The sequence below is a fragment of the Chenopodium quinoa genome, unplaced genomic scaffold (assembly GCF_001683475.1).
Source record: "Chenopodium quinoa cultivar QQ74 unplaced genomic scaffold, ASM168347v1, whole genome shotgun sequence".
In the NCBI taxonomy this organism is placed as follows: domain Eukaryota; kingdom Viridiplantae; phylum Streptophyta; class Magnoliopsida; order Caryophyllales; family Amaranthaceae; genus Chenopodium; species Chenopodium quinoa.
Window position 1 is genome coordinate 2,848,248 of NW_018742980.1, and position 13,906 is coordinate 2,862,153.

The window sequence follows — 13,906 nt, forward strand, 5'->3', positions numbered from 1 at the left end:
ATACATGTTATCATGTATTAAGTAAAATGTTGTTAAATAGGTATTAATATGAAATTTAATTATATCAACTTTTTAATATGGAGTAATTTATATTGTTTATTTTTATAGAGTAATGGTCACTATTGACAAGTGTGTAGATTTGCAAGTGTTTCAATGAATAAAACTATAAATTTTTAAAATGTGAAATGAAATATGTAGTAAAATTAGTCAAAAATGAATTTCTACGAGTATTTATCTTCGTAAAACATTAAGGGTGTATTCAATCCAATTAAAATTTGACTTATTTATACTTATATATTAAAAAGCGTTTCTAAAACAGAATATGTGTCATGTGTCACATTTTTAAGCTCTATAATGCTAATAGCAAGATTTGAACTTGATACCAACAAATACTAAGATACAAGTCTTACCACCTTAGCTATCCATATATTGTGCAAATTTACGAGCTTGCCTCAGTTAATCACAGTGAGAAACAATTTTTGTTTATTACATGGCAATTTTGTAAATATATCAACAATATCATCCAATCGCCATCAACTGTGGAGCCCACATTAATGAAAAAGTTGTTGATTTATTTACGAAAATGTCATGTGATAAACAGTTCTTTTTTGTATTACTGAGAGAAACATGTATTTTCTCCAAATTTCCCCAACCAAATTATAGTTAACTTGGATAAGGTGATTAGTCCTTATAGGATAATTAAACAACTTTAATTTTGAAGTTTGGAATTGTAGTATTGTTTTTCAATTTGATGAAAAATTTGAACTTGAGACCAACAAGTACTAAGATACAAATCTTACCACCTAAGCAATCCATATATTGTGCAAATTTACCCAACCAAATTATAGTTAACTTGGATAAGGTGATTAGTCCTCATAGGATAATTAAACAACTGTAATTTTGAAGTTTGAAAAATTGTAGTTTTGTTTTTCAATTTGATGAATAATACAAATTTTTTGTACAATAATCAATAGTTTAATATCTTTGAATCATACAAAGTAACACACAAATATTGAATATGCATGGTTCTCCTAATACTAATCTTTGTTCAAAATATTAAATTCTCAAGATGATTATCAATACATTATGGGAAAAACAATCAAACGTTATTACAAACTAGCAATTTGGGGCATCGCCCAAGCCGCACACTAGTTTAAAAATTAAACCTACGAGTAACTTAATCTAAATTTTAAAATACAAGTAATTTTGATCTTGAATCTTTAGAAATCTTGTTTTATGCTCATGACCATACAAACCAATAAACCATACAAATTAATCTAGTCACTAATTTCATGACTTGTAATTTGTAATACTACTCCAATTTAAAAATCAAAACAACTTTTAAAAAAATGGCAAATTAAAGATTTGAAAAGCCTGTCACATCATTCTTTTCCTTTTTACTCCAATTATATTATTCTTTTTTTTATTTTTTTTTAGAAAGAATTTAATTTTTCTTTTACCATTAACAATAATAAAAGTAAATTTGTAAAAAATAAAATTATTTTAAAGCCAACACATACACTCTTGTCAAACCTCTTTCCCGCCTGCCATCATCATCCTCCTTCCTCTTCCTCCATCAATGGAACTTCTTCTTCTCCTCTTTACTGCAATTTTCTCTCTCCTCCCAAATTCTTCTTCATCCCTCCAAAACGACACCGCTTCACTCCTCCAATTCCGCCATGAATCTGACCCTCACAACAACCTCCTCTCCAACTGGTCTTCCTCCGACGCTTGCGCCGCCAATTGGGTCGGCGTCAATTGCTCTTCCGATGGCCGAGTTTTCTCTCTCTCTCTTCCTTCCCTCAATCTTCGAGGACCCATTTCTTCTCTCTCCTCCCTCGATCAACTCCGTCTTCTAGACCTTTCCAATAATCGCTTAAATGGGTCCATTTCCCCTCTTTCTAATTGCTCCAATTTGAAGCTTATTTATCTCTCTCATAACGATTTTTCCGGCGAAATTCCGCCGGAATTCGGTGGTTTACAGCGTCTTCTCCGGCTAGATGCGTCCGATAATAACCTACAAGGTCGGTTGCCGGTGGAATTGAAGAATCTCACGCGGTTGCTCACTTTTCGGGCACAAAACAACGCGATTTCTGGGATTATCCCTGATTTTTCGGAAACCCTAACTCAGCTTAAGGAGCTTAATTTATCGAATAATGAACTGTTTGGGAAAGTCCCCAATGGGGTTTTGAAAAAATTTGGGGAAAATAGTTTTCTGGGTAATGCTAAATTATGTGGGTTATCTCCATTACCAACTTGTTCATTTTCTAGTGATGAAGATTCACCTTCTTCTCCTGGTTCAGCTTCCCCTGCTACTGCTCAAACAGTTCCTTCAAACCCCAACTCAAATCCACCTTTTAATGGCGGAAAATCGAAAAAGGGATTAAATCTAAGTAATGGGGGTGCTATTGCCCTTATTGTCACAATTTGTGTTTTGGGTGTGATTGTTTTATCATTTATACTGGCATTTTGTTGTAGGAGATGTTGTTCTTCGACGGAAGATGATTTGGAGGAGCGAGAAATGGGGAAGAGGAGGAGTAGTTATGGTAGTGAGAAGAGGGTTTATGCTAGTAATGGAAGTGCAGGAGGTGTTGGAGGTGGGTTTGAGAGTGATGAGACTAATGGGACAGATAAGAGTAAATTGGTGTTTTTTGATCGAAAGAAGCAATTCGAGCTCGAGGATTTGCTCCGAGCATCGGCTGAGATGCTCGGGAAAGGGAGCCTTGGGACGGTGTATCGGGCCGTGCTCGATGATGGGGCGACCGTGGCTGTGAAGAGGTTGAAGGATGCTAATCCTTGTGCTAGGAAGGAGTTTGAGCAATATATGGATGTGATTGGGAGGTTGAAGCATCCTAATATTGTTAAGCTTAGAGCTTATTATTATGCTAGGGAAGAGAAACTTCTTGTCTATGATTACCTATCTAATGGAAGTTTACATTCCCTTCTTCATGGTATGCTTGCAATTTTATGTGTTGATTTGCTTTTTTTTTTTTTTTTTTTTTGAGGAAAATGTGTTGATTTGCTATTAATAGTATATAATATGCTTGGAAATTGTAGATTTGGAATTGGAACCATAGATTTGGCATTATCTATCTGTTAGATAGTTTATTTATTGGCTGAAGCATCTGAAACTCACATAATGCCAAATCTGAACCACATATTTAATTATACACCAATTTTTATATGACCAACTTGACTGCATTTAGATTTGTTTATTGTGTATGGCCTTGTTTAGATGCATATGAGAGGAAGATTTGAGTTTTTGCATGAATGATAAAGTGTGATCATATTGATTGCTATGTCTGAAAACTCAAGAATGTATTTTTTTTTTCCTTGTAATGACATGCTGAGTTTGTGATGGTGAATTTTACAGGGAACAGGGGACCAGGAAGAATTCCTTTAGACTGGACAACAAGAATCAGTCTAGTACTCGGAGCAGCTCGTGGGCTAGCTCGAATTCACGCAGAATACAGCTCTTCAAAAATTCCTCATGGCAATGTAAAATCATCCAATGTTCTCCTAGATAAGAATGGAGTTGCTTGTATCTCAGACTTTGGCCTTTCACTTCTGTTAAATCCGGCCCATGCTATTGCTAGACTAGGGGGGTACAAGGCACCTGAACAATCTGAAACTAAAAGACTCTCTCAGCAAGCTGATGTCTACAGCTTTGGGGTTCTTTTGCTTGAGGTGCTCACTGCCCGAGCCCCATCTCAATTCCCTTCACCATCCCAACCCATGCATGTAGAGTTCGAGGATGAAGAATCCGTGGATCTACCCAAATGGGTTAGGTCTGTGGTCCGCGATGAGTGGACTGCTGAGGTGTTTGACCCAGAACTCTTAAGGTATAAGAACATTGAAGAGGAGTTGGTGGCAATGCTTCATGTTGCCATGGCTTGTGTGGTTCCACAGCCCGAGAAAAGACCAACTATGATGGAAGTGGCTAAAATGATCGAAGAGATTCGAGTGGAGCAATCTCCCCTTTGTGATGACTATGATGAATCAAGAAATTCTACGTCTCCTTCGCTCCCCACCACCGAGGAGGCCGTGGGTGTATACTGATCAGTAATTATTTAAGGCTATTACTTGTGGCTTTATGCTTAAGCTATGTTTGATTTGTTATTTGATTGTTATTTCCGTAGTCTTGTTGCAAGTGATGTCTATAGTAGGGCTCTTTCAGTGATTTCCATGGTTCTATAATTTAAAATGGTGTGATTTGCCTGTCCCTTGGTGATTACATTTGATTATGTGTCTCTAATAGTCTAATTGTATTTTTAATAATTTATAATCAAAGAAATTGATGCGGAATATGCTTATAGGAAAATTCTAGTTCAAAACTGAAGCAACTAATATCTAAAAGGAAAATTATACATACACTTTTACTATATGTACATAAACTTTGTTATGAGTCAAAAAGAACAAGGTGAATGTATAAATTCATCTAATTGCATATTTGCATTCACTATTGTAACATTTTCTATGACCTACTCTGAATTAACCTAATTTAATAGCAATTGATAATTGAATAAAAATGAACTCTCTTTCTATTTACTGAATTACTGATAGTATTTTACAAAGACATTACTAATTTCTGTAAGTAAAAAAAAAAAAAAAAAAAAAAAAAAAAAAAAAAAAAAAAAAAAAAACTGACTAAAATTCCAAATGGACATTAATTGATCAAAACTATAATCATGTTAATCGTGGGCCAGATATTGTAGCCCAAAAATACTTAGGTCTAATATGAGGTTCCCTGCCATACGGAGTAACCTCCAAAATGTGTGAATAGTAAGGCATCCACTTCAAAACACTCGATAAACATAAAGGCAATTTAAGTTTAATACTAATTTGGAGACTTTGGGGAAATAAAGTTCGTACGTATTTGATCCGGAGAACCGATCTGGAGAAACTAGTATCCCATCTAGCAACAAAGAGGGCTACCGTGTTCCCAAACCCCTAACATGAGAGCAAGAGAAATAAGAAAAGTCACTACACATTTGCAGCACATCATCAAAGAGAAGTAAAATAGGAGCAGCTCCAATCTTCTTGTTCTGGATTGCTTGGACAGCAGCAAGAGCATCACATTCTAAGTTCACTTTCATAAACCCCCAACCTTCTAGCAACCTCCAGTCCTCCATACCAAATCTAGCAGCATAAGCTTCTGCAAGATCAGCCCCCCAACACGCATCCACACGCCTCACAGCAGCAGCAAGCAACTTCCCTCGAGCATCCCGGCATAAGGAGTGGTGCCAGCAGGCTGCAAAACAGCACCCCCCCCCCCAGATACACAAACACACCCTCGCATTATACGTGCAGTAATCATTTGTGCTAATTCATACAATACTATCCCTTTACAGAATTTTACAACTTATCAAAGAAGAGACAACTTCATAATTTAATGAGCAAGGAATAAACATAAAATCACTTATTGCATTACAATGAAATGAAGAGCAATGAGTAATGATAGGAACAATATCAGTAATTAAATTTCTTGATCAATTAATCTAAACAGAGAACTACGAAGTATGTAGGAGAGGAAAACATTACATAAAAAGGATTCATTCATTTTAACAGTTTAAACGAACTCTCACAGAATACTTGCTTGATCGGCTTCCCACCGAATCGTGCTAATCAAATTAAAACCTGTATGAATTCATTTGAAACTATGACAAAATCTAGAAACAAGACTTAATAACCAAATTACCACATAAACAGAGGTAGGTACTAGAACCCGATTTAGTGAATCTACGGGATGGAGGGATGGTTAGTCCCTCCATCGCCCCCCCCCCCCCCAAAGTAATGGGGTTCAATTCCTCATCCCCCCATTCCTGTAATAGGATGCGGGGGTATATAACCAATTACTTCGATTCACATAGAGGGGGAAACAAAGGAACCAACCCATGGCATCACTACATATCCATCCCTGAAATCAGCAGCCAAATCACATACTTGTATTTCAAGCCTCTTAAAACCTCCACTACGCATATCACATTGAACAAAAATCATACCATCTTCGGAATATTGCCCTAAATCCACTAGGATTTCTTGTCCGTCCTCTGAATATGCAAGAAGCAACGGTAAAAAAGGTTTGCGGACTTGGCGTCTAACTATATCAGCAATAATGTCGTCGAGTTTGATGCTGACCAATTTAGACCATGTTTGTTCCACACCATACTCTTTCATGATCCATATCTCCATTTTATGTAAAGATGACCGAATCATACTATATTTTACCAAATGCAAGTAACCCTTTGAATCAGCCAGCTCTGATATAATAACCCCGTCATCATTATCATCATTAGGGAGCGGTAATTTATGATATTCTTCCGTTCCTAGGTCAAAACATGTTATGATTTTTGACATTATAAAACCAGTCGTCATATTGTTACGAGGCTTATAATCTAAATCTATCCAATGCAACACATTATTAGAGAGAATCATACGGTTTGAATAAGTCGACAAAGAAACCATCAAAGGTTTTTGGACGACTTTCCATGAATTGTTCCTCAAGCTATAAACATGAGATTCAACCTGTTTCGGGTGACCATCACAACGCGCAGTATTGACTGTTTCAGTTTGTAAAATCTTATAATCGTCACTCGTGCAATCGTAACCAAATCCCATCCTATATTTAGTACCGAAGGGCGACACACAAACAGTCTTACACGCCTGGATGGCCGGGTTGTAAATCAAAAACCATCCTGTTAACTTGAAACAAAGCAAGCCATTACACGAACCAACAAGTCGAGTATCATAGTCAAAAGAGTGAGATAATCGAATTACCTTCTTGACGTTTTCCGGAGAATGGAAATCAAGGGAGTATAATTTAGCCGAGGAACGACTAAATAAGATAACGGAACCTCTTGAATTTGTGTGGTTATTGACGACATGGAATGTGTGAGACTTGATAAATTTAGGGTTTTTGATCTCGTCACGCCAACGCTTACAAACACATTGGTAACGAAATAGATCTTTAATAGGTAGCCTTGAAAGGATATTAGATTCAATCTCTAATGGAAAACACTTAGAAGTTGGCGTAGGAGGAGAGGTTTCCATTGTTGTTCCGCGAATACATTAGGGAACTATGGAGTGGTGGCAATTGGGGATTTGGGGAAATATGTTAACATTCACCGTCGGTCCCTCGCGAAGTCATGAGAAAGGCTTTTTTATAATAGAATTACTTGTATAAGATATTCATTGAAGTTTATAATTTTTTTATTATTTTTTTTGACAGAATATATATATATATATATATATATATATATATATATATATATATATATATTTTTTTTTTTTTGACGAGTTGACATGATATAATTTATTGGAAAAATTGTCAAAAATAATACAAACTTTGAGCGATCCGCCAGAAACAAATTAATTTAATATCATATCATATTATATATATATATATAACTAATATATAAAGCTTAACTTTTAGCCAAGCCACGAGACAGCGGCACCTGGCGTTTTAACTTTTCGCCAAGTGTCGCGCCACGTAGACAATAATGAATTATTAGTATGACACATAGGATAAAAATGTTAGATAGATTTAGATATATTAGGTAAGATAAAAAAGTTATTTAGTGTTTTATTTTCAATAAAATTTGGATAGATTTTTGGATAAAATTACTGGTTTTGAAATATGGGAACTGGATTACCGTGAATTCAAGGTAGGTCTATTCAAGTGTAAATGGGTCGATAATAATAGGCGCAACGTCATATATGACGACTTCACTCTTGTAGACCTTGGCCACTTGCGGGATAGTTTGGAACTATTCATCCTTGCATCTCAAGCTAAGCAAGTGTTCTATGTAACCGACCCAGCCGATCCAAAATGGTCCATCGTCCTTGCTGGCAAAAGAAGAATTTTAGGGGTTGGAGATGTTGAAGACGACGAAGAATATGATGCGTTTAATGATTCACCCCCTTTCGCTGCCCCTAGACTTGATGTAGCAAATGATGTAGACAATGATACAAATTATATTCGAACAGACCACAATGAGGGAATACTCAAATGAGATACTTTTATTATGAATCATAATAACAATCCTATTGTTAGAAGGATTAGATGTGTATTTGTGATGATAATAAAGAAGTTAGGTAAGTTAGAAGCTCATTTTAGGCTTTTTTTAAAAACTATTTTTGCTCCAATAACCTTGTATTAGCATGAAATCCTTTAAGCATTTTCAACTTATAAAACATGTTATATATATACCAAATATGAGTTGTTAGAAGGATTAGATGTGAACTAGTAATGAAAATAAAGAAGTTGGGAAAGTTAGAACCTCATTTATGCCATTTTGAACTTCTTACGATCCTACAACCTTGTTTTTGCATGAAATCAATTACTTTTAAGCATTTTCAACTAATAAACATCTCAAATACACTACATATGAGTTGTTAAGAGGATTATATGTAAATTTGTTATGAAAACAAAGAAGTTGGGCAAGTGTTCGGCTATTTTGGTGCAGCACCTTTGATTGTCTTTAGTGATGACTAATTATTTGCTTTGCTTGTGATGGTAGGTGTGTATATATCATGGGTAGTGATGAGCACCTTCACTATGATGAGGATATGGATGATGAAGACCGTGGTATTTCTCACTTTGATGACGAGTTGTATGATATGAATAAGGAGACAGATTGGGTGAACCAGAAGACCAAGCTCATGATGAGTTGCAACGTAGGCTTGACGAATATGAGATATCAGCTGAATGTGCACCCCTATTAAGGATAATGTTGTTTCCGAGTTTGTAAGTGATTCACAAGGACAAATTCACACGCAAAGTCAAGTGAAAACCACCAGTGGTGGAGAGGGGGTAAAGGCACCGGTGAAGAGAAAGGGTAGGGGTTCAACAAAAACTTTTAAGAAACTCAGGGTTCCCATGGTTCTTGAGCATGACGAGTTAGGTCAACTTACTGGCCAATGGCGCAGAAAATATTCCACTCACATTGGCATACTTACTTGTAAAATACCCATTATACTTGAGTGGCCCGAGACACCTAAAGGGTTGCTTCACACGTTTTGGGATGATACAATGGTAAGTGGTTTTTATTTGCGTTTTTGGCAAAAAAACGTTTTACATGAATTCGAATGAGGTAAAACCCAAACATACACCTGCCCTTGGCTACTCCAACTAGGGGTGTACACCGGTCCAAAACCGGACCGGACCTGGACCGGACCTGTTTGGACCGGGGACCTGAATTGGGTAATTATGAGGACCGGGGACCGGACCTGAATTAACAGGTTCGGTTCCGGGCCAGACCTGAAAAATCAGGTCCGGTCCGGGTTTGGACCTGAATGGACCTGTTTTGTGTCTTTTTCGTTTTTTTTTTTTAATACAAAACCTGTTGGACCTGCATATGGACCTGCATATGGACCTGTTTTGTGATTTTTAGACCTGTTGCATAATTTAATAATTACATACAAACCAAAATTATCAATTACAAAACTACATAAAGTCTATAAAGTCCCGATTCTCAAACACCAAAAATACAAATGAGTCCACCGAAAATACAAATAAGTCCACGAAAACTCAGTTTCAATTTTTCAGAGTTTGGTTTTCTTCTTTCTTTCTTTTTTTTTTTTTTTTTTTTTTTTTTAATTACGATTTTCCCGGGTTTCAGGTCCGGACCTGAAAACCCCGGGTTTGGACCGGGTCCGGACCGGGACCGGGAACCTGGATTTTTAAGAACCGGGACCGGACTTGAATCAACAGGTCCGGGTCAGGTCCGGTCCGGTTTCAGGTCGGTTCAGGTCCGGTTTCAGGTCCGGGCCAATTTTTGTACACCCCTAACTCCAACTGCCTGATCTGATGGCTGGCCTACTGCAGCTACCTGGGCTGCTGCTGTTGCCTGGGCTATTGCAGATACCTGGGCTTGGGCTGCTGCCTAGGCTACTGCAGTTGCCTAGGCTACTACAGCTGCCTGGGCTGCTTTTTATTATTTTATTTTATTGTGCCCTTGCTTAACGTAGGCGTTTGCCATTAGTACAGAGTGTGTTTAATATTCCTGATGAGCTAGTCAAGAGAAAATCGTTTGAAGATTTTGTACAAGAGAGATTCAAAAACTTCAAAAGTTCCTTGAGAACAAGATGGATCCATAAGAAAAAAAGGAAAAGACCGAAGAAAAATGTGAAACCTACTGGAGGAGAGGAGGAACCTGAGAAGAAATCGTGGGATTGATATCCACAAATAACGGTGAAGGACTGGGAGAAGTTTGTGGAAAAATCAACTACTACTACTGCACTTGTATATAGTTATATATCAATTAGAGTTGTTTAGTAAATTTGGTTCACTACAAATAATGATGCGAACTTTTCTTAATGTGTAGGAAAAAAGTGAACAAGCTACAAGCAATGCTGAGAAGAAAATGTATAGCCATCATATGGGTTATAAGACATTTGCGGAAGGTAGACTAAAGTGGATCAAAGAGGGTCTATACCCCACATCCAAAATATCATCATCTGATAAACCGCTTTCGTCCACGGTCACAACTTTGGTAAGTCGTGCAATTGACTGGTGGTGTGCTATGCATGGGATCGACAAGAAAACCGGAAAGTATGTCATCATGCATCCGGATACAAAAATAGTAGTAGATGCACTTGTAAGCACCCTATGATACTTATGCTAATATTACACCCTTATTATTAAATATTTCCATATAAACTATATCTAACTTAGAACTGGAAACTTTTTGTGTTGTTACAGTTCAAGCATACGTTGTAAGTGGTTGAAGGTAATCTCACTCCAAGCATACACAAAGATCCTTTCACCTTGGCTTTGGGAAAACCATACCACCCTGGGCAAGTTCTTGGTTCGAGAGGGAAACAACTAGGGTGGGAAAAGGTTATGGGTTTAGAATACACTAGCTCAGGAAAAACTAGATCAAGTGTTAATTCTCCACACCGTATGGATGCCAAGGAAAAGGAATCAATTAAGGCAGAGATACGCAAAGAGGTGCAAGAACAATTGCAAAGTCAATTCAATGCCATTTTGAAGCACATGAACTTGCCGAGCTTGTCGTTGCCCTCGATTACCCCAGTGGACTCATGTAGTCACCCAAAAGATGCTGGGGACAATCCACTTGTTGAGAGCGAGGTAATTTCATTACAATCAAATTGCAAAATATGAACTTGGTCAAACGAGGTCTTATGTGGCATAATTATTTTACTATTGCAGATTCCTAGTCCTACGCATGCAGACACAAGGGAGATTGAAAATCCGACATCTAATCCTTTTCCAGCTGTTAAGGTAAACTTCAGCAGCTAATCAAATGTGCTTTTATTAGGCATACGTCGGTTAATTAGTTCGTAACTTATGTCCTAATCAATGTGTAGGAAGAGACGCCTTGTGAGCTTCTTCACCCCAGGGAAAACATGGATGGAGAGTTGAAGTTGATGGGGTATGGTAGCGCACAACCGTTTGATAAGGTCCATTTCAAGTCTAATACTAGTACCCACTATACCTCGATCGGGATTAATTCTATAGTAGTTGGGTTTGAGGACTTACCACTACCGATGCCTAGAGAGGAATATGACTTATTTACGCTGCTTGATGCGAAACGTAGCTTTGTGCAATGGCCACGTGATCGGGTGAGGTTGATAGGAGGGGTAAGTATACACTACTTATCTTGTTTTTAAAACATATCGCAAATATCTTGTAATATGACCATGTGCTTTTATGTTACTAGATTACAAAGGAAAATCAGTCCTCTAAAAGAAAGAAGGTGGAGAAGCCAAAATCCAAGGATGTCTAACCTCGAAAGAACATGGAACAAGGACAAGGGTCGAAGGGTGAACACCTATTGAAGAAGAGTTCGAGAGGTTCTGCAACGAGCTGTACTCCACTAGTAGAAGTCGATGTCCTTCAGTTGCTCTCTAAAGCTTGTACTTTTCTTCAATATCGTGTTAGTGAGTTGCCTAGGGGTAGATCTATTGAAGTGAACTTACCTAAGGCATTGTTCCACTATGATGAGGATGCGATCACATTTATTACAAGAGTGGACGTAAAGGAATTTCTAACCGGTTCCATGCTTAACATTTCCATCATTCAAACTTTCATGAGGTAATTCAATGCCACTATTCCTAATCATATTGTTGTTTCATTTTCGAATGTAAACAATGCAATCAATAATTATTCCCCACATTACTCTCATGAAGGTCACTACAGGAGCACCTTATTGGTGGATGCAAGTTTGAGGCTACAGATGGGTAGTTTTGCCCCGAGCAGACCTCCCTTACCAGATGCTTATGCAACCCTCCTGACGTGGAAGATTACCTTGAGCGCAGTATTAAAGAATCAACGCATGCGGGAGATAAGTTCATATTAGCCCTATGCTTTGAGGAGTATGTCTAAATACGTCATAATTTAGTTGTGTGTTTTTTTTTCAAATTCCGAAAATTCAGTTAACTATTAAGTAGATTTGTGTTTCCAATAACACAATCTACCACTTTGATTCGGCTCGTGAGAATCCACCACGGAAGATGCTAGTGAAGAACCTACTGAATAGGTACATATTGCTTCCTATTGTAGAATGTCCTCACCTAAGTCATTAAGTATTTATGTTTCTAACTTTGAACTTATTTTCCTAAAGTGTTATGAAGAAGCTAAATTGTCGGTCTGTTGCGGGTCCTGCATGGAAATATGCAAAGGTAATGCCTTAATATAGTGATTTGTTAATAAACTTGGCTTCGGTTATGGCTATGCATGATTAGATTACCTTTGTGGCATGACAGTGTGCGCAACAAGACAACGGAGTTGATTGTGCCCTATACGTGATGAGGTTTATGCTTGACATAGTCAATAGTTGCACGGAAGCTCAACACCTTGATGAGGTATGCTTTTATTTTCTTCCATCTATTACTCGCTTCCATTATTGCAGCAAAAAAAACACAAGCACAAAACCTAACCTAGGCAGGTGCAACAACCAAGGCAGCTGCCCAGACAAGTGCAGTAGCCAAGGCAGCTACCCAGGCAGGTGCAACAGCACAGGCAGCTACCAGCCCAGGCAGCAGCCAAGGCAGCTAACGAGGTAGGTGCAGCAGCACAGGCCGCTGCAGCAGCCAAGGCAGCTGCAACAGCCTAGGTGAATTTTGATGAATTTGGTGAATTTTAGTGAATTATCGTGAATTTGGTGAATTTTGGTGAATTTGGTGCCTAATTGTTTGTGAATTTTATTTTTTTTATTTTTTTTTTACAATAGCAAAGGAGAAAAAGCAAAAACTACAACAAATTAAAAGGGTGCCCAGACATTTTCTAGCAATGCCATTCGCCCTTTGAACCTGATCTCTGTGAACTTTTAAAATCGTGCATCTATCTTTGAAACAATGCCCCCACTTCCCTTAACTTCTTTAACAACCAAGTTATCGAAATCTCCTTGCCCGGATTGTCCTGTAAGTTGTTCAGAAGGGAAATGGAGTCAGATAAGAGAAGAATTCCAATCCTGCCTTTAGCTTGAGCCCATTTCATTGCTTCGAGGCAAGCCCAAGCCTCACATTGGATGACTGACGCAGCTGCTCCGTGCTTTCCGCCCTCCTCGAGGGCATAACCTTGGAGATTAGTCTTCACTACCCAACCAACCCCTGCTCTTATCGTCATCTTATCCCAGGAACCATCGGCTTCCATAATGAAGTCATCATAGCCAATCTTTTCCTTTCCTAGATGTACGTGATTGATATCTGGGGGGATGGTCGGATTATCCCTACTAGTAGCCTCCACCTCATTTGTTGGGCTTCCTTGATGTCTAAAGGTCTCATGGTCTTACATTGCTAGATTTATAAGCTCCATCACTAAACTTGTTGTCCCTGTAGTTCCTTGAAAGCATCTTGCATTCCTAGTTTGCCATAGTCCCCAAAGAGTTGCGATAAACAAAGCACGCCGGTTACTGTGCTTACCATCCTCGCTATTAAAAAG

The 13,906-nt window shown here is 38.0% G+C and overlaps 2 protein-coding genes across 2 annotated transcripts; one reads left to right on the forward strand and one right to left on the reverse strand.

Annotated features, from left to right (window-relative positions):
* Positions 1–1,477: 1,477 nt before the first annotated feature.
* Positions 1,478–4,244, forward strand: LOC110729404 (leucine-rich repeat receptor-like protein kinase PXC1). The gene is made up of 2 exons (XM_021909147.1): positions 1,478–2,951; positions 3,374–4,244. The coding sequence occupies exons 1-2, from the start codon at positions 1,580–1,582 to the stop codon at positions 4,057–4,059; spliced, it is 2,058 nt and encodes a 685-aa protein (XP_021764839.1). The 5' UTR covers positions 1,478–1,579; the 3' UTR covers positions 4,060–4,244.
* A 1,159-nt stretch (positions 4,245–5,403) lies between these two features.
* LOC110729405 (F-box/kelch-repeat protein At3g23880-like) lies at positions 5,404–10,899 on the reverse strand (the record flags this gene model as incomplete). Its single annotated transcript, XM_021909148.1, has 2 exons — positions 5,404–7,002; positions 10,876–10,899. Coding segments are annotated over 2 exons (1,164 nt in total), but the record flags the coding sequence as incomplete, so codon positions are not given.
* Between the last annotated feature and the right edge of the window lie 3,007 nt (positions 10,900–13,906).

Coding starts and splice junctions, on each gene's coding strand:
- LOC110729404 (XM_021909147.1), top strand. CDS start 1,580: ATGGAACTTCTTCTTCTCCTCTTTACTGCAATTTTCTCTCTCCTCCCA. Junction 2,952..3,373: donor TTTACATTCCCTTCTTCATG/GTATGCTTGCAA, acceptor TGAATTTTACAG/GGAACAGGGGACCAGGAAGA.